Source organism: Podarcis cretensis (genome assembly GCF_951804945.1).
Source record: "Podarcis cretensis genome assembly, chromosome: 9".
In the NCBI taxonomy this organism is placed as follows: Eukaryota; Metazoa; Chordata; class Lepidosauria; order Squamata; family Lacertidae; genus Podarcis; species Podarcis cretensis.
The window spans coordinates 38,220,165-38,245,639 of record NC_137178.1 but is presented as its reverse complement, the minus strand read 5'-3'; the positions used below and the strand labels follow the sequence as shown (position 1 = coordinate 38,245,639).

General features: G+C 41.1%; 2 protein-coding genes across 4 annotated transcripts in view; one reads left to right on the top strand and one right to left on the bottom strand.

The window, feature by feature from the left end:
• The window catches only part of HHIP (hedgehog interacting protein), a 76,743-nt gene that overhangs the window by 211 nt on the left and 51,057 nt on the right, over positions 1–25,475 (bottom strand). Inside the window, exons 5-13 of one of the 3 annotated variants that reach the window (XM_079989493.1) lie at positions 21,388–21,539; positions 19,658–19,831; positions 18,921–19,064; positions 16,424–16,545; positions 14,846–14,969; positions 13,482–13,612; positions 11,874–11,955; positions 2,889–3,037; positions 1,604–1,728 (exon numbers count right to left, since the gene is read on the bottom strand). In XM_079989493.1, coding sequence (XP_079845619.1) covers positions 1,604–1,728; positions 2,889–3,037; positions 11,874–11,955; positions 13,482–13,612; positions 14,846–14,969; positions 16,424–16,545; positions 18,921–19,064; positions 19,658–19,831; positions 21,388–21,539 — 1,203 coding nt within the window. Of the gene's footprint in view, position 1; positions 1,729–2,888; positions 3,038–11,873; positions 11,956–13,481; positions 13,613–14,845; positions 14,970–16,423; positions 16,546–18,920; positions 19,065–19,657; positions 19,832–21,387; positions 21,540–25,475 lie in introns of those variants that run through there. The other 2 variants (XM_079989492.1, XM_079989494.1) reach the window with 2 other exon arrangements.
• The window catches only part of ANAPC10 (anaphase promoting complex subunit 10), a 134,842-nt gene that overhangs the window by 69,887 nt on the left and 39,480 nt on the right, over positions 1–25,475 (top strand). The window lies entirely within an intron of this gene.

Below are 25,475 nucleotides of genomic sequence, written 5' to 3'. Positions count from 1 at the left end.
ATTGCAGGAATAAGCATTTTGAATTCTGAGGGTGATCCTATAGTTCCAATATTAATCAATACTTTAACAATTCTGAATACAGCATGTACATCAAATTTATTGATACATTTACAAAAAGGAAACAGCATTATGTTAACTCTCCAAGAAACATTTACATTTTGAACCATATTTGGCAATAATCATAATTTTAATGATTTGTACAAGTGTCCTCTTAACACAGGCAAGACTTTAGCTAAAGTGAGCTCCCATCCAGTGAAATTCCATTCAATGTGAATTCTGCAATAAATTCATATACCATATAAAAATGGGCCAGTCCTGATATAGTGGAAAGAACTCTATCAACATTTGCAGCGACTGGTTGATTGGCTGCAGCTGTTTCTCCGTCGATTACGAACAAAGGCTGACACAAGGATACATTTCTACATTATGTCCACAACACATTAAAGGGTGTGTTTGCTCTTTCGCTCCCCGTCATTCCAATTAATTTGGAGAAAAATGTAACTTTAGTATTTGACAGGACATGGCAAAGCTGTTCATCTAGATGATGTCTATATTATAAAAAATTAAAATAAAATAATATAAATATGTAACACAAACCCAGTGCCCATTGTTAAATAAGATATTCAGTAAAAAACAAAACAAAACAAAAACAAAAAACAAAAAAACAGACCTTCTACAATGACTGGTTTTAAAATATGCAGATATAATTTAATTATGAAGAACTTGAAACAGTGTGGAAATTAAGCTGCGATAGCCAGATTTTTGCATCTATGCCAGATAAAGTAGTTAAGTGCATAACATTCTGTTACATTGATAGAAGTGTAGATTACAATCTTACAATGAATTGCCTATATAAGAATGCATTCAGGAGTTCCGAAACATTGTCTTAAAACGGTGGGGTAGATTCACATGGTCATGTTTTTGATACGGTAACTGCGATTTTAACGTCATAATTTGTTCATCTGAAGATTCCAGTGGATAGTAGCTCTTACTACAATACCCTTTTCCCGTCCTGTTCAGAGAACAGCTTTTAATGAAAGGGGAAAAAATTACCAATGTGTTTATTGTTATATGAATTTGATGGCAATTGGTCATTTGAATCCACCTGCCAAATATCTTAACCATGGTTAAAATCAAAATTTAATAATGGCCAACAGTTTCAAAACTCCTTTTCTGATTGCTATACTCAGATAGTTATACACAAAAAATGGTGGGATACCAAATAATTCATAGTGACACCATTGGAAATTATTTGTGGTAACAGTGGCATTTCTGTGTAAACTACTTCACATGAGGAAATATAATTTTGGAATTCCACTAGTTATGCAACCAGATGTTTGTGCGTGAATTGTACGTTTTTGCTTCTCTGAAAAGGTAAAAAGGCAGATCTACAAACCCAGTGGAATCACTGGAGTTTCAAAGCAGGATAAGAGTCTTTTGGTGGGGGGGAAGAGAGAGAAGAGAAGAGAAGAGAAGAGAAGATTTGAAAAACAAATGCCCATTGAAAATGTGGTATCCAAATAAGTCCCAGACACTATACAATGTAGCTGGTTAGATCCAGCAAATAGGATGTCATGTCTATGATCTGATCAAGAATACCTGCCCTTGTCACTCTTCGGATGTTTCTATCCACTTGCTCACACTGAAGACCAAGATATCCTTTTTTACACATGCATTTATTTGGTCGTATGCAGACACCCCCGTGTCGACAGGCTGGTTCACATTTTGCTGTAAAAAACACACAAAAAACTCTTATGTAGAGGCTTTCCCAAGAATCAGGGGAAAATCCATATGTACAAAATGGGAACTATTTCTCTATCATAATGGCAGCAGTATGGGTTTATTTAGTTATTTCCAAAAAATGAACCACTTGCTTTTGTCTGTTTCTCAGAATATAAAATAGGCCACGATACATTATGGGATGGGAAAAGAAACTTGGATAAAAATATAACAGAAATATGTTACCTTGCTCATGAAAGTATCTCTCTGATTTAGGGAGTCTACCACATTCTTATCAACTGTTATTCTGCATATGGTCTGCAATTGTCTTTTTCTTTGGTAAAGAAATTCCTGGAGCTGCAAGGAATTCTAACCATCAAGAGCTCCATTTTAAAATTAAGTTTTTTTTAAAGAAATATGGCTGTGAAATGTACAAATTAATCTAAAAATGATGTGTTTTATTTTGCTCCAACTCATTCAGAGTGAGCATTGGGAGGGTCAACAGAGACTCTTGGACAGGCTACGTATTACATCCATAGACACTGTTCTAACTCATTAGGATCCCTTTCTGGAGTGCATTGCCCTTAGCTGGCCAGGTGGCGGTGGTCAGAATGTCTCCTTTGAACAGAAGTTCCTTTTGGTCTTTGAACAGTATGGTGAGACAGATGTCCCTCAAGGACTGTATGGCTGCATGCTTCAGAGGTTTCCTTGCCTCGCTCATTCTCTCCATTTAACCTGTATCCCACTTCCATCTTCTCATCCTCAGGTCTATTTCCACAGCTTAGCTCCTCTTGTATGCACAGAGAAACTGACTGAAAGCGTGGAGAAGCATTTGAAGGATGGCAAATGAATGTTTATGTTTGGTGACAGTGTTAGTCCCCAGATGTTTGTCATTTCACTCCCATGGTCCCAAACACACTACATATGAGCAACATCCAGGATAGCTTTGGCACAGTTTATCAAATGCATACATGTCATTTGATGAAAGCAAATTTCCGAGTCTCTTGCTCTTTGTGATTTCCCTTCCCCTCCCACCCATTCATTGCTTGCTGATAGAAGCTTGAGTAAATGAGGAATTTAAAATATATGGATTAAAAAAAAAAAAAACTTTTGTCAGAAGTTGATGGAAGCTTGCTATTTCCATGAATTATTGTGAACGGAATACTAACCAATTCTGCAGAACTCGCCTTCCCAGCCTTGATTACAGCAGCATTTTCCCGTGGGAGTGCAGTGCCCATTTCGACAATGCCTTGAGCATTCAGATGTCAATATCTGGGCAGGAAGAGCTGTTCTTTTGCATTCTTCTGGGACTAAAGGCCTGTAGAAAAATATACAGGCAACATACATATTTAAAAGTCAGGGTCAAAGAGAAATTGTTTACACATAGACTGGATTCATTTTTTTCCTCCAAAAGAAAGCTGTTTAAAATGGTCCATGCAGCAGAGTTTATGAAGTTGTGGAAAATTATATCTTGCATACATTTTAATAGTTTTTATGATGATGAAATCCACTGTTTTAAAACAGTATGCTATTCAGCAATCATTATAGCCAGCAACAATATTTTCAAAGAAGCCTGGTTACACTGCTTTATAGTTTAATAGTTCTTCCTAAGTCCTCTTGGACATTCTGCTATCTTGGTAAAAAGAGAACTTTTAAAAATTAGTTTAAGTGCTAATAAGAATGAAGTTGCCATCCTTTTTTAAAATCTCATTTCAAACACACCAGTATCAGCAGTTAATGATAATGGTGCTACTGATTTTTTGAAGTTCTTACTAATATTTTTACCGGAGATATATATGTAGGACTAAAATGGCATGCACATATTCTACCTACCTACCTACCTACCTACCTACCTACCTGTGAACAGAACTACACATATCATAAGAAGAATCATTAACTCATAGAGTTGGAAGGGGCCATGAGAATAATCTAGTCCAAACCCCTGTGATACAGGATTTTTTTGCGCAACGCAGGGGCTCGAACCCATGACCCACTATAGTTAGAGGGAGAAAGAACAAAGTATGTGTAGGTGGAAGGGGGAGAGACCTGGCACTGAGGAACTAGAGTAATGAAGCAAGCACAGAACAGGAGAAACAGGAGGGACAATTGGACCTGGGGTCAGAACTGAACTTGAGGCAACTGGAGGTCACATGTGTTTGCAGACTAATAGACAATTTCACATAAGAACCAATAGTTTTGTACATGTTGCTTTCTCTTTTCCCCTACAGTGTTTGCTGTAGCTTAATTAATCTCACTGCATTGTCACTGCGTTGGATGAGCTGAGATCCCTTCCAGCTCTGTAATTCTATGCTTCTATTACTATATGTATCCATGAGCTCCAGAACTGCATTACTGGATACTTTGGGTCATGTTAGAAGAAGAAGAGGAGGAGTTTGGATTTGATATCCCTCCTTTCACTCCCTTTAAGGAGTCTCAAAGCGGCTAACATTCTCCTTTCCCTTCCTCCCCCACAACAAACACTCTGTGAGGTGAGTGGGGCTGAGAGACTTCAAAGAAGTGTGACTGGCCCAAGGTCACCCAGCAGCTGTATGTGGAGGAGCGGAGACGCGAACCCGGTTCCCCAGATTACGAGACTACCGCTCTTAACCACTACACTACACCACACTGGCTATGTTACACTTGTTTCATTTTTTAAATTGAAAGCATTTTGCCCTGCATTTTGATTAAAAAGAGTTTCTGAGCAGCACAGCACAAGACAGTTCCTGCCCTCAGGCTTATTATCTAGAAGAAACAACATAAAAGGGAAAAGGGCAGGAGGAGGAAGGGGCTAAAAAAACTTAGACACCAGCTCTTGAAGCTACAGTTCTTACAATGACAAGTTGGGATAGAAACAGTTCAGGTAGACTGATGGAATGTGCATTACTAGGTGACAGATGAGAGGAGAAAAGAAGGGCCACAGGCAGCTTGTCTTTCAACACAGCCGATGGAATAGCCCTGCTTCCATTCTCTCCCTCTGCTGGAGCCTGATGGAATGGCTGCTGTGAGGTGACACTTGAAGGAAAGCCAAAGGCAGCTGGCCTCTCAGCAGAGCCAACAGAATGATAAGTGAAGTCAGAGTCATGGACAAGTCGGATGAGCAAACCGCTTCATGAGTTCCAGAGGCTTAAGCTGATCTTCATACTTAGGAGTCTCTATCGATGTGATTTGGCAGCCCTGTGTTCAACATAACCAGTCACTGTATATTACATACAACGGCGCATGTGTATGCCTGCATGCAATTTCATGCTGACATGTACTTTACTTCCTGAAAGCCCTGTCCATGGGATCTCTTTTTTGGGTCTCTATTCCAAGCCCAGAAGCAGTAAGCCGCAACATATGCTGATGACACACAGTTCTACTTCTCCTTTACATCTGCAGGTGTGGCAGCGGATGTGCTGGACCCTTGTCTTGCCTTGGTGATGGACTGGATGGGGGCCAACAAACTGAAGCTCAAACCAGAGTAGACTGAGGCACTGGTAGTAGGCAGTTCTCTAGACTGCATAGATGAGAGGCTGCCTGCTCTTGATGGGATTACACCCCCTCTGAAGGAGTGGGTACATAGCTTGGGGGCAATTCCTGGATTCTTTGCTGTCACTTGAGGGTCAGTTTGTCTTAATGGTGCAGAGTGTCTTCCATCAACTTCAGCTGGTGGCCCAGCTGTGCCCCTATCTGGACATGGATAGTCTAACGCCTGTTGCCTATGCTCTAGTAACCTCTAGGTTAGATTACTGCAATGCATTATACATAAGGCTGCCTTTGATGATGCTTTGGAAACTTCAGCTGGTGCAGAATTTTGGGGCCACTAGGGTAAGATGGTTTGAGCATATTACATTGATCCTGGCCCAACTGCTCTCCCAGTGTAAACCAACCCAGACCCTGCAATCATCATCTGAGTCATTTCTTTGTGTGCTACCCCTACAAGCAGTCTGGAGGGTGGCAACATGAGAACAGGCCTTTTATGCAGTGGCTCCCCATTTGTGGAATTCCCTCCCCAGGGAGGCTCACCTGATGTCCGCATTATATATCTTTAGGCGCCAGGTGAAAACATTTCTCTATAAGCAGGTCTTTGGCTGATAACAGTCTATATACCCTTTTAAATGTGTTTGTGGGAGAAGGGTTTATTTCTTCTTGTTGTTCTTACTTTTATTATGTATTTTGGGTTTTCATTTTGTATTTTTATGTTGTGAACCTCTCTGTGATCTTCAGATGAAGGGTGGTATACAAATAAACAACAACAGGTTTACACAAACATGGATTCAAATGCACACCCACCAGCAATGTCAAAGGCTATCTTTACAACAACAATTATAGATTTGAGGGGACATTATGAAATTAACCCCATTCCCCTGTCAGTGGCAGAAATCCCACCTAAAATTGTCTTTATCCAGGTGTGATGGAAGAGGAAGTGGGACCAAAGGAAAGAATCAAAACTTTTCTTCAGAGTACAGCGATACAAACATTTTCTAATTAATTTCTCCTTAGGCCTAATCACCAACAGAGGCTTCATCACTCTTGGTTTTAAATAAAACCCTGAATATGTTTTTTCCCCTAGTCTGTATTTGGTTAATCAGCGGCATAAAAATAATGTTTAGCAACTAATGCTTTTGTTTTGAATATAATGAATTTTAATTTAATGGTATGTTTGCTATTACTGTATTTTCTTTTATTTTATTTAAATACAAACTGTCTTGTGAGGGCAGTGTACCCTAAAAGGCAGGTTAAAAATTCTTTAAATAAAACAAATAAGTAACTACTTCTCTAGCATAAACACAGCACCCCTTCAGGTATGATTTTTCAGTACATTTGCTTTCAGTGCTGGGAGGCATGCCAAGAGCTCATTACTTGATTTACTACAAGGGAATGATGTGGGGAGGAAGAAAAAGAGCCTTCCCTGCTTTCAGATTTTTAAACCCAGCAGCATATCAAATTTATTCTTATATGGTATACTTGTTCATGACCTCTAGTCTTTAAGAAATTCTGTCATATTTGAAAACTAGTCCCCAGCGGAGCCTGTATCAGTGTTAATAGCTGTGAGGTCAATGCAACTGCTAAACAGTTTGTATTACTGTCAGGGTGGTCATGAAAACAACACCTGCTGCATGAGGCCTTGGCAGCTGGGTCAACAGGCACTGTGGGAATTTATCAATTTAGGGGGCCACTTGCATAGCACTTTGACGGATGAATCGGGAAAGAAACTGGCTTACGGGGCTAAAGCTGCTCAATTATGTATTACATTCTTTACGGCAGCAGAGAAAGCAGCTCCGTGCATGCATCCGAAAACAGGCAAAATATAAACCGATGAGGTATTTTTTTGCCTTATAAAATGAAGTACACAAAGAGGTCCTTAATAGCCAATGTTAGAAAGGAAGGGAGGGGGAATGGAAGTGCTCTGTGCATGGATTAAGATGTGACTTGAAAAATAATAACACCCCCCCAATAACTGATGTTACAAAGTTTAATGTCTTTGGGTTTACAAATTCAAAGAACATGTTTCACCCACAAGGAAGGCAGCTGCACGTAGATAGGAAAATGAGCTAATTATGTTATTCTAAATATACATATGTATTTTGAAGCACTCGTTCTGGGCTTCTACAACTGTGAATGACTTTAAGCATTAGGTACATTTTGAATTCAAGGGAATCTCATGGTCCACTTGGGTGGATTCCCCGGTCAACTGCTGTTTGCTGACAGCTTTATATTACATAGTTCCACAGTATTATTTAAAGGCAATCGGGCATAAGAAGATAATTGTGGAGAAGAGGCTTCCATTTTGCGTGCTTTATGGAATCATAGGATTGTAAAAGGGTCTGAAATCATCCTGAGGAACCACTACCTTAAAGTAGGGTCCCCCCCCCACAAAGTTATATAGATTGCAGTTTTATGCTCTTTATTCTTAATTCAAGTCTTCTAAGGTAAAGTGCTCCTTACAAATGAAACAGAACTGAATGATGTTATTTGTGCCAGAAGTGTTTGTACAGTGCATAGGAAAAGTACAAAAAAAGAGCTAAATGTCATTGGCGCTCATTTATACAGGGCAGGGTAAATAAAGTATTCTGCAGCAGTTCTTATCTCATTCCTCAAACATGTTCATCAGATTTGGCTGAAAGATCATTATTTGTCTAAGGCTGTGGTGTCCAAACTTTTTTCAAAGAGGGCCAGATTTGATGAAGTGGAGGGCCACGAGGGCCAAGCAAAGTTGTTGACCCTTTTTTTAGAATTGAAGTTGTTGAGGTTTCTTTTAGGATTTTAGCCAGGAAATAAACTACCACCGGGGCCAAATTAGGCCCCCAAAATGGACTTTGGACATGCCTGGTCTAAGGCTAACCAGGTGAGACATATCTGAACCACCACCAGCACAGTTTCATGTTTCTTTCCATTGCCCCATGTTAGTTTGCTCATTTTCCATATACGTACACGCTTCTGGCTCTCAGATTTGTTTCTTTGTGGGTTTCTTTTGCTCATGACTATTTGCAGCTTCATGTGTACTAATGCAACATTCAAAAATGCAACATTCACTAATGCAACATTCAAAAAATAAATCCCTCCAAAAGGGAGGGAGTGAAGCTAGATATGTCTGCAAGGCATTTGTAGTGCTTTCCCTGCAAAGAAATTCGGAGAAGAAATGGAGCAAGAAGCATGACAGGTAAATAAGGAAATGTTGCTTTTAAAGCTTTATAAAATGTGGGGAATGCCCTCACTGTGGAAGAAGGTGGGAATGAATGTACAAACAGGAGCAAATTAAGTTTCATTTAAAAGAAGACAAAATAATGGAACAGGGTTATTGTTTCATGGCATCCCTATTTAAATGCTGAAAAACCTGCCTGTGCCCTTGAGCAGCACTAATATTAAGGGAGTTCAAAAGACCAACAATATGTTGAAAAGATGGCTGAGGGGGACTGTAGGAACATGTGGGCTGCACTCCTTCCCCACAATCTGTGCATTTGGTTGGTGTCGAAAGGGATTTTATACAAGAACTGTAGAGTTTCCTCACATAGTGATCGAACGTGCAGATGTGTGTGGCCACAGTGTGTGTCAGCAATGGTGGTCAGACTGCTCTTTGCAGCTCTGCAACCCCCATCTGACTTCTTCCAAAGCATGTGGAGGGCACCTGAAACCCCCTTATGATGATGAAAGTTGTTCCTTGAAGTGTTGTTGCCTTACTTCAGGCAGCTTGGCAATGAAGACTTTCCTCATCTCTATGAAGGCTGAGCACAGATATGACTAATGACGTGTGGAAAACTTCTGCTGTACAGGAGAAGCCAATAGCAATTTATTTTACGATATCTCAGTGCTGCTTTTCAGGCAAACCTTACAAAGTGGTTTACATTAAAAAAATAAATAGATCAAGAAACCATGAATGCGTCTCTAGAATGAAACAGTAGCAGCAAATTAGAGGGTGAGGAAACTTCTGGAAAGCCGTATTTGTCCTCCTTTCAAGGCAAGATGGTTCATGAGTAGCCCTGTAGTAGCAGTTGGGGGCAAGAGGGAGGAGTCACCTCTCCTGGAACACTAGGAGGTGCAATGCAGTTGTAAAGGTGACAGAAGCAGTGTTCAGGGCTTGCCCTGTTGATTCTTTGAAGTGACGGATTGTGTTTCATGTATATGAATTTCAGAAAATCATTTTATTGACTTTCATCACTGGCCACTCTATCAAATGTTAGGCAGTTCATGGAGCGGACAGTTCCAACTCAGCGGCTTCCAAAAGCACATTGGGCCACTGACAGCCTCATACCATGACCTATTATCACCTGAAAGGCTTGACTTTCACTTGACTTGTATTTTGATTGTACAGTGGTACCTTGGGTTAAGTACTTAATTCGTTCCGGAGGTCCATACTTAAACTGTTCTTAACCTGAAGCACCACTTCAGCTAATGGGGCCTCCTGCTGCTGCCGCGCCACCGGAGCCCAATTTCTGTTCTCATCCTGAAGCACTATTTCTGGGTTAGCGGAGTCTGTAACCTGAAGCGTATGTAACCTGAAGCGTATGTAACCCGAGGTACCACTGTATTGTATTGTTAATTCCCCTGGGTCTGAGAGCTTTACTTATTGTGAAAATGCCATCTTACCCACTTGAAGCTCAGTTAAGCAAAATTTCTTCAGTTTTTCTGTGCATCTGATAAGATCCAGTTTTTAAGATAAATGTCAGTTCTTATTGACTAGACATCTAGCAGGTCTGTTCTATTTATTCTAGGAAGAAATGCTTGGTGTATTTAAAGGGTATTAGGAAATGTTTTAATCCAGTAATCCTCTTCCACATGTACTTGGTATGTTGCGTGTACAGAAGAGCAGTTTTTCATGTTCTATCCCTGTGGGATCCTGCTGCTTGCATCAAACAAGAGCAGAGCTACTGCTCTGCCTTCCATTTACAGAAACTGGTGTGGAATCCTACTGCAGAGAAGTAACAAGGGAATTCTTTGCAGACTGGCAGGGAAAGCCCACTGGTATATTTCTATCTGTACTAAGCACTGCACATACATGAGAGAACAGTACTATGGCGATGCTGTGCAAAGAGCCATGTGGCCTTAGTTGTACAGAGTGCTTTTCTATGTGTGCTTTAGATCTAGCCATTTCATTCAAAAGCTGTACTGAATGTGAAATAATGATTTCAATGCAATTTTGCCCACATGCCAAAACACCCGTAAAAGAAATCTTGTGAAATCCTTTAGTGCTGCTATCTTAACAAAATATTTCCTGGCTTTCCATTTTAAAAATCAGTTTCATTTCGAATGTATGCCAGAGTACATAGTGTCAATAGCACAGTGTATTTCCCCCTCTTGTCTTATTCTAGCCAGATGCATTACCCTCTGCCACACATTAAATAGCTAACCAGGAACTCTGCATTGGGAGGTCTGGCCTTTCAGGTATGTCATTTTGAGACCACCCTAATCGCCGAGGCAACAGGAGCACAAAGCCAAGGTCAAACAAAGCAACCCCCTTGTAATTAGATACTAATAGTGGATTAAAGGTGTAAAATTCGCCTAAATCCACACACCAACAGACTAAACAATCCAAATGAAGCCAGCAAGATTTGTTTTGCAAAAGTACTTTTCCACCTAGAATTCATAAATAAAACAAATATAGTATGCTTGATTGACTGCAGTAACATCTGCTTCTTAATTAATAACATTTCAGTGGCAGATACATGACAAAGTAATGGAACTTTCCTATATGTTATTAATTTACTGTTAGGTTGTTCAAGATTCTGAATCACTTATACACCCTCTGTCAAAGCAGAGCCCTCTTATTTCAGCTTCCCTGCCACTTTGCCATTTCCTGCACATCTCAATAGTCTACACATCCAAGTATTGATGGACTACCCTGCCTCCACAGTACCTTCTCCACTTCCAATAAAAAAGCTGTTGTTTGTATTTTACTCATGATTTTGAAAGCTTATTCATTTGAATGACAAATCCGATTGAGCTTTAAAGAGTGGGTTTTCATGGGGAAGGCTCTGGAGAGAGAGAAAATCGGGTGGGCGGGCGTTTGGATACAGAGATTTAAAGTGCGGACTGTGCCTGGAAATAACAGAGGAAAGGTAAGTGTGGATAAGCCCTTTTTCTCTCTGCTTAGCTGTGTGACTCTTGGCAGTGCTGTTTTTCTAAAAAAAAAGAGGTACCAGAACTCACCACGATTACCTCCCTTGTTCTCTTATAATGCCAATGGTGCCCACCTGAGTGGTGCCGGAACTGAGCTCTGGTGAGTTCCAGCTGAAAAAAAGGCCTCCTTGTGGCAGATGAGCCGCTGCTGCTTACTGGGAGGAAGAGAGGAGGGGGAGGGTAGTGTGGTGCAAAGGAGCCAGTGTGGTGTAGTGGTTAAGAGTGGTAGTCTTGTAATCTGGGGAACCGGGTTCGATTCCCCGCTCCTCCACATGCAGCTGCTGGGTGACCTTAGGCTAGTCACACTTCTCTGAAGTCTCTCAGCCCCACTCACCTCACAGAGTGTTTGTTGTGGGGGAGGAAGGGAAAGGAGAATGTTAGTCACTTTGAGACTCCTTTGGGTAGTGAGAAACGCTGCTTCTGCTTCTGCTTCTTCAAATGCACAGGAAGGAGTGCTGGATTGGTTCCACCTATGTGCTTACACAATGTCAACCTCACCACTGCCTCTCCTCTAGGTAAACGGCACCAGCTCACTCACTCACTAAAGCATCTCTTACCTTTTGGGGTCAACAATTTTGTAGAGCTTCCCATTGTGAGAGTGTGTCATGCTTTTACTGCTTGCTAAGATGTAGACCTCACCTGTTAAGAAAACGCATACCATAAATGATTAGTGGTATCCACTAAAAAACTGAAAAGTTAATGCACAATTTGTGGCTCTTTCTTTTTGTGTGGCAAGGATATTGCAATAATTATTTAATTCTGCTTTACATTAGGTATTTCTGGTTTCTTTGTTTTTGTTTTTTAAAAAGCAAACAGAACTGAGAAAGAACAACCTGGCTGATAAAGCCCCAAAGATTCACAGCAGGGCATGGAAACTGAACCCAAAATCCCCTGGTCAAAGTCTAAAGATCCAAAGATACATTCTGTGCTTGAGTCTCAGTATCTGACCTCAGTCTCAGTCCTTGTTGTGCATTTATGTGAATATATTTCTCCTAAAGCCCCTGGCACAAAAGAGGCATATAAACTTTGCTGGCAATTTCTCTTTGCTTCTCTTTCTGTCACAGTGTGAAAAAGGACTAAAGGAGCAATCCTATCTAACCTCCTACAGTCTGCTGGGGCTTTATGGGTGGTGGGGCCAAAGTTATATCCAAAGCTTTGTGGCTGGGACAGATCTGACTCAGCCTCACCATAAGAAAACTGGGGTCTTTCTGCTGGCTTCTGCTGCCAGGGTCCCTACTGGGAGCACTTCTGCCTGCCCACATATTTGCAGGTGGAAGAGGGAGTTTCACACCAGTAGTCAATGGGAGACTCAAAGCATCAATGTGGTTTCAATTGCTCTTGTAGCACGAGCAGGGCAATTTGGGAAAACATTTCGCAGAGTTTTGTTAGTTTAGAAAAATGAAGAATCAATCATTCTGCAGATATGATGCAATTGATATACCCAGTACACTGCGCATTAACGGAGATAGCTTGTCCATGTTCTGGAAACCTCCTGTTTAGATATATTCTGGAGCTGTTATTGAGAATATATCTTGCCTGTGCTTATGTAGCTCCATTGGCTTTTGTTCTAGTACTATTCCAAGTGCCACTGCTTACTTTTAAGGCTCTGCACAGATTAGGATGTGGATATCAGAAGGAAAGTCCGCTTCCATCTTTGGAGCCCCTTCTTGAGCATCCACAGTACCTCAAGTTTTTATTTATTTAAACACATTTATAAATTGCTTAATATATAAAAAATCTCTAATTGAGGCAAGAAGTGATAGGGCCTTCTTGGTATTGGCCCGTTTATGGTATTCTCTCTCTAGGAAGGCTCTCCTGGTGCCTACACTAAGTTATTTTGGGTCCCAGGGGAAGATTTTTTAAATTTCCCCAGGCTTTTAATATCTGATGAGCTTTTAATATTTGAGTATCCTATTGCTACTTTTAAATCCTAGTGTTTTATTGTTTGTTTTCATTTTATTACATTTTAAAATATTAACTTGTTTCTTTTTTCTTGTGAACCACCCTGATAATAATGTATTGAATTGCAATATAGAACTTTTATAAATGCACACATAGATAGATAGATAGATAGATAGATAGATAGATAGATAACACAAGACACATCTTGGCCAAGTTTTTCTTATAAATATAATAATATCCTAAAGAAGCTGTTATTGTCTTACCTACTTCATCTTCACCAAATCCCAAGATATGTCCTGAAAAGAAACCTCTACATGAACCACTGTTACCCAGACAAAGTGGTTTCTCTTGCCACTGTTTGGTCACGGGGCTCTGTTGCAGCGTTAAAAAATTTCTGTAAACACAAATAAAAAAGGGACAAAATGTTACACAGTGTGCTTTGCACCAATAAAATCTAGAACTATAATGGACAGATGTAAAATGGAGTCCTTTAAAATCTGAGCCATAAAGCCTACAATACGGATTATACTTTGTGCCTCTGAGCACTGATAAATTCTCATGAAATATAACACAGTGTTTTGATGAATCCAGACCTATTATGCTTTGGTCACTGAGAGCTACTTGAGGTGCTCTAAAAGGCCTTCCATGTGATTGGTGGCAGTGGCGGATCAAGCTGATCGGGTGCCTGGGGCAGTGCACGTGATCTGCGCCCAGGGGCTGGGCCAGCCGCATGCGGGAGTGGGGCCAGCCAGGGCAGGATGCTCTGCGGGGTCTCCAAGGAGTCTGCCTGCCTCCTTCAACTCAGCCGCCCTATAGCTGGGGAGGAGGAGGCGGGCGGACCAGGAGAGACGCTTGGCTCAGGCGCGCTGCATGCCTCATGGTGAGTGCCGCCTGCCATTTTGTCACCCCCGTCAGTGGTCACACCCGGGGCGGACCACCCCCACCGTACCCCCTTCCTCTGCCCCTGATTGGTGGGGCTTTTGATTCCACCCTCTCTTGGGAACAACAACGGATCTACCACTCACCAAAAGATGTGGAGCCCTCAAATATCCCACAGTACCTACACAAAATGCATTTCACTCCCGGTACCATGTGTTTTCTTCAACACGAAGTCCCAGATTCAATGTAGTAATTTCGACCAGATATTTTCTAACAAGCAAACACCCATACATGTGCAACATCCATTAACTGAACATAACCTTCCCTAATTGAACAAACTAACTGACAGGCTTGCTCTTTAGATGTTCATCTTAAACATACAGTAGCATATATCAGCATGGGATGTGTGCACAAAGGGGACTGCAGACTAGGATAGAGAAGAAGGCATGGGTGTGATCTATGCGCAAAATGGGTGTGATCTATGCGCAAGGGACAGTTGAGATAAAGTAAGGGGGCAGGGAGAAAAAGGGGTGGTTGCAGAAAAGGTGGGAGGAGGAGGAATGTGAATGTAGGTGTAGATGAAAGCAGAGGCATGAAACAGTCTACAGCATCAGAGGAAATGGTGACTTCATAAATGGGTGAAAAGGGTGCTTAGTAGTTGCCATGTGTGGGAGGAAGAAGATGCAGGAGCTTACTATGAGGGGGGCTAAATCTGTATTGCTTTTGTGCAAGTTTTAAAGAAACTTACCCATTACGGTCTGCAAATATATAACTTCCGTAAAGTCTTTCAGACTGGCAGCCTCTGTATACAAATCCACCAACCAATGGCCCACTACTGAATGGCTTGAATTCCAAAAGTGAAGGCTCGCTTTCTAAAAAGGAACTACCATAGTGTTAGATTAAATGCAATTTCATTTGTTAAAGACATGTTTTAATTGAAAGAGGAGAGTAAAAAATCAGGATATTTGTATTTCAACAACCCCAGTGCTACAAACCAGAAAATGCAAGGTAGAATTTAGGCTAAAATAACATTACAGTTTCTTTAGTCAACAACATTTGTCCAGCATTAGATCTTATGCAGCACAATCCTATGCATGCTTTAATTGAATTTCCACAGTCTACTTTTTGCATTTCATTACCATTTGACTGCATCTTGCACAACTGTTTTCTCTCTCCACTTCACGCCTCAGATGAAGTGGATTCTAGTCTACAAAATCTTACATTTTCATTACTCGTTAAGATGCCACTAGATTCTTCCTTGTTTTCCCAAAATATATAATTTTAAATGATTGGCACAGACATGATTTTTGTTTGCTAGACTCTAGCAAGCTGGAGACTACTGCACTTACTTTTTCCTTAATTTTTGGAAAATGAATTTGCATGTTAAGCTTTTAGGGTAAGTAAGACAATATTATGCAATCTGATAAATTATTCTTTTAAGCAAGGGACCACAGTAAAAAGGTAAAGGTACCCCTGCCCGTACGGGCCAGTCTTGACAGACTCTGGGGTTGTGCGCCCATCTCACTTAAGAGGCCAGGGGCCAGCGCTGTCCGGAGACACTTCCGGGTCACGTGGCCAGCGTGACATCGCTGCTCTGGCCAGAGCCAGAGCCAGAGCCGCACACGGAAACGCCGTTTACCTTCCCGCTGGTAAGCGGTCCCTATTTATCTACTTGCACCCGGAGGTGCTTTCGAACTGCTAGGTTGGCAGGTGCTGGGACCGAGCAGCGGGAGCGCACCCCGCCGCAGGGATTCGAACCGCCGACCTTTCGATCGGCAAGCCCTAGGTGCTGAGGCTTTAACCCACAGCGCCACCTGCGTCCCCTAAGGGACCACAGTACTTTACTCTAATTGCATTCTTCCCTGGGTGGTCATAATTTTGCATCACAAAATTGCTTTGTTTCATCTTCATTAGAATCACCCAGAATTCCACTGGAACTGTGGCTTAATAAATCCCTTTTCAAACCACATCACTCTTTAGTATGGCATTTATAAAATGTACCCACAAATATGTGCAATAGCTAAAGCTGAAATGTAGAAGAGGGCTAGTCATGCTCTCAAGTTCCACTGATTTCAATGGGTCCTAAGTGCTCATAACTCTGTTCTGGGTTGTAGATAATGTTGCAACATTTTAAAATCATGTATCTGTAACTATGAGATTAGAAATACTTTAATTTGAAAGGAGTGTAATGGTAAAAATATTTTTTAAATCTTCCTTTTGCTCCCTTTCCCATATAACATATTAGATATGCCTGTAGGGTTGTACTCACTATCCTACACATTCTTGGAAGGCTATCTAAATATACTGTACGTATTATAGGACTTACCATAATCTTTTCCCTTTATTATCTGAAGGATTCTTGCTGAGGACCTGTTCTTCCCATTGGAGTCTGAACAAAGTATTGTTAAATTAATATTTACATCAGTTGGGTGACGATCCACGGCACACCTGTTCAACAGCATGTTAAAAGAAAGATGAAACAGCAAACCTTCTGTCATTTACCACTTTGCTTCTATACCAGAATACAAAACAATGCTTTCCATGCTGAAATGCTGATCCCCAAGTGCATGTAAATGACCATTCTTATAAGGTTTGTTTACTATGCAAGTTGGAAACCTTAGCCTGGGAGCTGAATACGGCCCTCTGGACCTCTCTGTATGGTCCTCCAGACAATCCTTTAGCCACCCCACCCCAGACCACAACTCATTCTGGCTTCACCCCTAACACTCCTTTAATGCTTTTGCCTGGCTGGAATGTGTCTTTGAACTGTCATAATGTCTTTTGCTGGAAAGATGGAGCGGTGTGTGGGTGTAGTTGCAGAAATCTTTTGACTTTGTGGCTGGGCTATAACCTACTGTTGTCATGTTGTTGGATTTGCTATTGATGATGCATGCAGTAGCCACTGTTGTGGCACATGAATGAGTTAATTGCTGACGCAGGCGGGGAAATTGCTGCAGCATTACGATGTACTACTTATTTATAATTTTATATAAATTATTCAGCTGGTTTGAGTTACTGAGTGGAAATCTATAATACTTTATACTGGGATTGTGGTGAAACTAAGGGGTAAACATGCATTTGGAATCTGGGGTATGTGTTAGTGTTGAGTGGAGAAGGGATTTGGAGTGGAGAAACTGGAACAGGAAACACAGGCTCTCCTTCTGCAGCTTCTCTCACCGTCGGATTCACCCCTTCTGAATATGTTTCTCTTTTGCTGTGGGTTAAACCACAGAGCCTAGGACTTGCTGATCAGAAGGTCGGTGGTTCGAATCCCTGCGACGGGGTGAGCTCCCGTTGCTCGGTCCCTGCTCCTGCCAACCTAGCAGTTTGAAAGCACGTCAAAGTGCAAGTAGATAAATAGGTACCGCTCCAGTGGGAAGGTAAACGGCATTTTCGTGCGCTGCTCTGGTTCACCAGAAGTGGCTTAGTCATGCTGACCACATGACCTGGAAGCTGTACGCCAGCTCCCTCGGCCAATAAAGCAAGATGAGCACCGCAACCCGTCGGCCATGACTGGACCTACCGGTAATGGTCAGGGGTCCCTTTACCTTTACCTTACTGTTACATGTATACTGTAATATGTAGCTAACCACTTAGTTTCACTAAAGTCAGGGTATCAAACATTTGCAATTCATAAGTTACATTGAGGCAGTGATGGCCACCAGTCTAGATGGCTTTATAAGAGAATTAGACAGATCCACAGAGAGGGCTACTCATGACAGCTAGTCATGATGGCTATGCTATGCCTTCAAGGTTGGAGGCAGTAAAAATTCTGAATACCAGTTGCTCAGAACTGCAGGAGGGGAGGGTGCTCTTATGGTCAGATCCTGCTTGCAGGTTTCCCAGGGGCATCTTGGTTGGCCATTGTGAGAGCAGGATGCTGGACTAGTTAAGCCATTGGTTGGATCCAGCAGGCTCTTCTTGTGTTCTTTAAGGACTAACCGAATATTTTATACTAAATTAGAAAAACAAGCCCTTTGACAGAAACAAAAACCCATTTTGAAAATTCCTGGACCAGAGTGCTTGTTTCTGATTTGTGCAAAAAGCAAAAGAAATTCATCCAACTTCATGCTCGGCATCCGCCTGTCTTGGGAAACAATGGAAGAGTGTGCCTTTGGGGGTGAAGTCAAACCATTGGAGAGTTACAGCACCTGATGGCTGTAGAGATCAATAAGGAAGAGAATGTTTTGTTGTAGCTGGGGCAGATGAAGGCATCCAGTTGCGCTGCTGCAGACACACCATGGTGTTTCTTCTTTCTGTGCTCTTCCCAGTGGTCATTCCTGCTCTGGTCACTGCTGTGAATACACAACCTCACTGGTTGTCTTCAGGCACTAGGTTTGCAAGGGATTTCCACACAGCAGGGTTGATGTTGCCAGCCTTCATGTCTCGTTTGTAGACATCTTTCTAGTGAAGAGTTGGTCTTCTAACAGGCCTAGTGCCTGAAGCCAGCTCCCCATAGAGCATGTTCTTGTTGTGCTTAGATGTATGGCTGGCAAAGTGATTTAAACTCTAATCTCCCTATGGCAACACCAGTTCACCACAGGGTATTTGTTTAGTAGACTGGAATGTAATGTACATACTAATACAGTATTTCCGAACGAACACATGGATCTTCTTTCACAGTTGTAAGACCTTGTTCCAAATATACATCCCCATGAAGTAAACACACACACACCCTTTCGGTTAAATTATTTTCTTGTCTTTTTCCTCCCTTTCCCTATGGGCATAGATGAAGGATTGTCTCTGAATATTCAATTTGTAAAAGTGTGTTTATCTCCTTGTTAGTTTAGGGTCATGTTGAAAAAGAAATATAACCTACTTACCTGCCTGGATTGTGGAGTCCATGGGCAAAAATTTCAGGAGGCTGATTGGTGCTGTTAAAGTGTGGGTTGCTCCGTGGTATGGAATAAGGCACATGGCAGAAATCAGTATCTACATCCAGGCGTAACACAGAACCTGTAAAATCACTGAGAAAGTTGGAGGATAACATAATTGATTTTTAAAAGGATTTTTACTTGGCAGCATTCATTTAAATAGTAGTGAAATAAACAGGAAATTACCCAATGAAAGGGTAATCTCTGTGGGTTTAATGCAGCATACTAACTCTGTGAGATAACGTAGCTCCAAATTGCCTCCACTTGTTAAGTCTCAGTTTGGCCTCTTTAGAAGACAGAAATGACATGCTGCATGCACCTATGATTTTCACTGGACACATTTGCTCAAATGAGTTCCTCCATTTTGGAGGACTGGTACTTGTGTTTAGCTGTATTGAGTGGGGAGCAGTATAAACAGAGCAGTATGGATAAAATATATTTTCCTCCATTAAGCATTAATGCTTCTGTGGTGGTCTGCATCTTGCTATTCCAATTCATTCACTGAAGTGATCAGCACATGAATTGTATAAATATAGTGAGTGGGGGGATTGGCACATGTTTTCAATGATGAAGATTATATTACTGATCTGTATTGGACATCTAAATGGTAGAATTATTTTAGAGGGTGTGGTGCTGAAAAAGAAACAATAAATAAGAAAGATTTTATCCACTGCTAATTATTATACCTCAAACCATCCATTTCCTCCATATCATCTATAGTGATCATCCCATCACCAAGGAATGTGTATAAAAACCCATCAGGGCCAAACAGCAGCTGTCCTCCAAGGTGTTTTCTGTGTAGCTCTGCAACTTCAAGAAAACCTCTTGCTGTTCTCGTATCAACCTGATGTGGATTTTTCCTGTAGCACAGAAAAAGGATTGTGGAATTAATCTCAATAATATATTTCCATTAAATTTATGTTTAAAATGTTTCTTCTCTGCCCCAGAACCATCCTTGCATTAGTTCAGAATGGCAGGGACATATGGTTTTTGAAATAAAGCTTTGTCTTAGGTCCTTTTAAACATGGGTGAGGCATGATAGCTTCCACTCAATTGGCCTGGGGGCCAATGATTCCTTAGTGGACTGTGACTGGCCATCAAACAGTGTGTGGTGGTTTTTTTTGGGGTATTGTTTTGTTCCTTTGCTTGCCATGTGGCAAAGGTTTTGCATCCTGAATGTATCTCAGGTTTTTGTTGCTGATATTAAGAGGCAACCAGTGTGGTATAATAGAGAAGGGTTAGGGAACCTGTGGCACCCCAGATATTGGATGTTATTGCTGAACGCTAGTAACGCTGCCTGTGCCTGATGTGAGTTGGAGTCCAACAACATATGAACAGCTACGGGTTCCTCCTCCCTGAGTTAGTCTTAGACTAGGGCTGGGGTGACTCAGTCATAAAATGACCATGGACCAGACACTATTCTCTTAATAGGGTTGCTGTGAGGATAAATTTGGGGAAAATGTGTATGCCACCACAAGGTCCTTGGAAAAAGGGTGGGACATACGGAAATAAATAAACAAATGTTATTCAGCACAGTTGTAGGTGGTGAGGACATAGATTGATAGTGGATTTTAAGGGATCGTTAGAGAGAGGTACAGCTGAACCACTCTCCAAAGGGATCTCATTAAAGAGCATTCTGAGGCATACCAGTATCTAGTCAGTCACATGTAGTATGGCTGCCAACTCGGTTTGAGGCTAACATTCCTCATTCCTTCATGTCCAGGAAAAAAAGGAAGTGGGTATGGTCAGTTTAAGCCATATTAAGACTTGAGAAACCACCATCAAGATGAATTTTGTCGCTCAAATGCCACTAATAAGCTAGATCAGAAGAGTAGTAGGTTAGCATAGCATTGTCCTGCATGGAGTCAGACTTTGTTGCAGATTCCTCAGTCAATAGTCAACCTTCTTAATTCCAAAAATAGTGATGTGTCAGATCTTTCCAAAAGACTAGAATTTTGTATCAAAGACAAAAAATGTGCATTACTAACTGTTTATTTTTTTTTGAAATTATTTGGGATATACATTTGAATAAAGATTGGTTCGGCTGATTATATTTCTATGCCGCTTTTCATTCAGGTAAATATCCCATGGTGGCTTACAAACAATTAATAACAATAACATGATAGAACATAATACAACATTAATCATTATAGAATAAAGAGGATTTATTGAAGAGAGCAAGGCACTGCACTTTGCTGCTTGCCTGAGCAGCGTTTGATTGAAATCTGCCACGGATGTTTACTGACAGTATCTAGATGGATCCTATGTAAATGAGGGGCAACCTGTTTAAAAGCAAGGCATGCAAAAGCAGAAAAACTGGGCTTGGGGACTGACAGATTCCCAGCATATGACACAACTAAGCTGAAGTACACTGTATATGGGGACTTGCTGCTGAAGCTGTTTACAAAATTCGTACCTGGACACGGTGTATTCTACAACCCTAAGAATATGGTCATGTGGCCCAATGGCCCATCGTTCTTGGTTGGTGGTATAGGACACATACAGCTTTCCATTTTTTTTGTAATTGGGATGGAATGCAAGGCTTAAGAGTCCTCTTTCATCTCCACCCTGCAGTCAAATGGGGGAAAAAGCAAAACAAAGAATTGTGAAGTTAATTATGTTCTTTATTGTGTTGAAGAGGGACCCCCCCTTAAAAAAAGTTTCTTTCTTTCTTGTGAGTAATCTTTGCCTGTCTCCTTTCTTCTTTTCTTTCTTCCTTTTCTAACTATGGCACAAAAAAGGATTATAAAACATTTCATCCGGTTTGGGGAATTGGGGGGGGGGGCGGCAGCGGTTGTTGCTCCTTGAGAGTCGGAAGAGAACAATTGTTTTGTGTAGCTATTGGTATACAAGCCTCTTCACTCCTTTTCTATGGAGAGATCTTTGGGAAGCCATGAAGACAAGTTTAAGTGCTGCAGAGAATTCTTTCCTGGATTACAAGGTTGCTTGTTATAAGCAGAAGGCAAATTAGGAAAAAGGTCTATAATCAGCAGTCACTTCAAATCCAAGTATCCAAGCCCTGAAACACAGTGCCAACTCCCACTGTCTTGGCAATATGTTTAGAAAACAGTTAAATTGCTTGTGTAATATGTAAACCTTTGTTTTACCCTGGAGGCAACTACATCACTTGTCACAACGATGGTGGTCTGTTCATCATTGCTAGCATACTGTAGGTAATAAGCAGCCTCCATTCTCACTGCATGAAAGCATCATTCTGTATGGGGGTCCATAGCACAAAGGATTTTATTATTTCAAAAAACAAAAATAGAAAATGCCCAAACATCTTTCTTTCATTATTTATGTATGCCACACAGATTAGTACTGTTATATGTTTAGCATCAGTTTCATGTACTGTGACAATACAAATGCCAGCAACAAAATGCAGCAAAACACACACACACACACACACACAAAAACCCCAACCCCAAAAAGAGAGGGGTGGGAGGGAAAGGGAGGGGGATCTTTCAGAGCTCTGAAGTGCAGAATGCAAAAGAGCACCCTCCAAGCATACTAGCATAAATGTATTTTTCTACAGAAAATATCTAATTAATAAGTATTGATACAAACAGAGATTCAAAAATACACAGAATGGGGTATGATCAGAAAAGAATTTCCTGAACATAATGAATATTTCACACATAAGTTAAATATGCTATTGTTTATGAGGTGCTTCTTAGGCTGTCTCACTCTAGTTATTCCTGCAGCATGATATACTTAAGGCTGCAATCCTATACTCTCTTACCAAGGAGTAAGTTCCATTGAAGTCAATGGGGTTTACCTCTGAGTAGGCATGTATAGGCGTGCACCATAATGATTGTTATCGGTGAGCTTATTCTTTCCTTTAGTGATCTTGATATATTCATTTTCTTCTTCTTCTTTGCTACTTGTACTTAAAGAATAATTTTGAAATGCAGTTCCTTAATATGACAAATCATCCATGATAAAATATGATACAATGTACTTCTGTATGTGGAGACTGTGCTTGTATATCATTTATATTATCATTTATAATAGGACATGAAGACTTTGTATATGAATATTTTTACACTATTCTGTTTCAGGGTGCTTTTTCTTGTTTGTACAATGGGCTAGAATGCAAGCTTTCATTTTGGCAAACAAAATTGTACAATCTGCATAACTTGAAATTCGTTTTATGCCCTTTAAAATAAATACAGGTTAACTTATAGATTGCAGGTTGTGTTTCAAGGACCCAACCCCCGCAATGTGGAATGAATACACAAGGACACGTGATATAAGGTTAATGGGCAAGAAAAGGCCACAACTTTATTAATTACAGCAGTGAAAAGGTATTGGCTTAGGCATTGGATGTCTAAAACAAGGAGGGTTTATTCACCAGTAGGTGGAGCCTATTGATGATAATCCAACTATAGGCTCTCCCCTGATGTCACCGAGGGTCGGACGACGGAGAGTGAGGCCGAGGAGGGGCTGGCGCCGCAGCATTTAGGCTGCTGTAAACGCCCACTCGGAGGCACCTGGTTGGGTGCTTGCCGATGGGCGTGGGCGCCAGCCAGGTCAGTGGGGGAGGCAGGGGGCTAATGCCCCCTGCTAGGGGCGGAGCTCGGGCTCCCACCCACAACCACTCCCCTCTCTTCCAGGGAGGAGAGTCTTTGTGAAATTCTATAATGATTTCAAGAAGAAAAGCTACAGCATGAAAACATAATTTTCATTAATGGCACAATTACATCAGTTCTTTACTCTTGAATTGGAGCTAGACTCTTGCCTCAACTGGACCCATTTAAATCAATGGGCTGAAACATGCCTTATCCTGTGTCTGATTGTGACCTCTGAGGTGAAATTCTGTTATTATTGCTGACTTAGCAATATCAGTACATTTCAGAGTTTCTGCAACTTTGGGTTGGATCCAGACTTGGCTATGCATAGAATATCCCCACTGAAATCAATGGGGCTAAAGCTTATAAAGACATAACTTAAATCCCACTGATATCAATGGGTCTACTTTAGGCATAACCAACTCCAATCTGTTATATGCAACTGGGTGCAAAAATGGACTTAAATGGAAAGTTAATGCAAAGTTAAGCTCCTTCAACTCCCATTGAAATCAAAGACATGGGTCAAGATCAAGAAAACCCATTAGGAACATGCAGGACCTCCTTGCAAGTACCAGTGGGCCATGGAACCCCTTGTTTCCCCCATGATTTCCCCCTCTTTATGTTAAATTAGAGGCCACCATCAGAGACCATTGTTGGACTTCCACTGGGTTTTGGTTGCTGGTTTGTTTGTTTTTTTAGTAACGTGGAGAGCTGCTTTCAGAAAGTCCCCACTGCATTCCCAGTATGGTTCTTTGGATCCCAGCAACAGTTAATTGAATGAGCACTTTCAATGGCCTCATAAGTGCTCATTCAATTAGCAGCATCTAGGATGAAAGGTTTGGTAAACCATCCATCCTCTTTCTAAGTTCATAAACAAAAACAATCCACAGCTGCTGCCAAGTTGCCATGATATGTTGATTTCAGTATCCTTACGCAAAGTATAATGGAACACCAGTTATATGAACTGTGATTATCCTGAACCTAATATCTGAGGTCACTGCCGTGTATTCCATTTGAACTCATATTTGCACATTATGTTTATACAATACATGCATTTCATTCATTCCTTGTGATCTCCAGCCCTGCCAATTTCCCCGAATGGCGTCATGAAGAGCTGCTAGAGTCTGAAGATCTAATTTGCATTAAAGTGCATTGATGCCCAGTTTTAGCAACACTGGTTTAATGATGTTATAGCAACATGGGATAATGATGGCTATTTAATAAGCTAGCCACTACTGACCATTTAAGAACCTTTTGACTTTAGCTTTTCATAACACTACTGTTTGAAAAAATAGAAAAAAATACTGCCAATTCCCAGGTGAATGTTTATATCTTAAACTTTTCTATAGTGAAAATAGCCACCTGTTATGAATGCAGTCTGCGTGTTCTCGACAGCCAATGCATAATTCAAATAGCTATGTTGAGAATATTTAAGCTGCAATTGCTTCATCATGTTCCCAACTCAAAATTCAACCTATATTTGCTATGCAACGGATAAGCATCTGTTCTATGGATGTGACCTTTTGGGCCAACATCAGGCATGCTTCTTCACAACAAATTCAAGAGGAATTGGTTGTTGACACTCTGTAGCAAAGTTGCTTTTCAAGTGGCTGTGATCAAGTGGAAGAAGCTCGGTGTGCTGAGATTCACCCAGGGAGCCACTGTTTACATAACCAAGTGAGATCATCCGGAGGAGCACTGTTAGTTATCCCCCATGTTAAAGATGCCAAATGAACTTAACCAAAAATCAAGCACTTAGTGTCGCCAGTCCCATGCTGTGAGACACACTTCCAGCAGAGATTCAGCAGGCAACATCGCTTTAGGCATTCAAGTGAACCTTGAAGATAGGCTTATGTAGCTGTTTGAAATTTTCTTGAGTAGCTAGTCGTTTTAAGAATTGTTTTGTACTGCTTTTAATTTTTATTTAATGCTT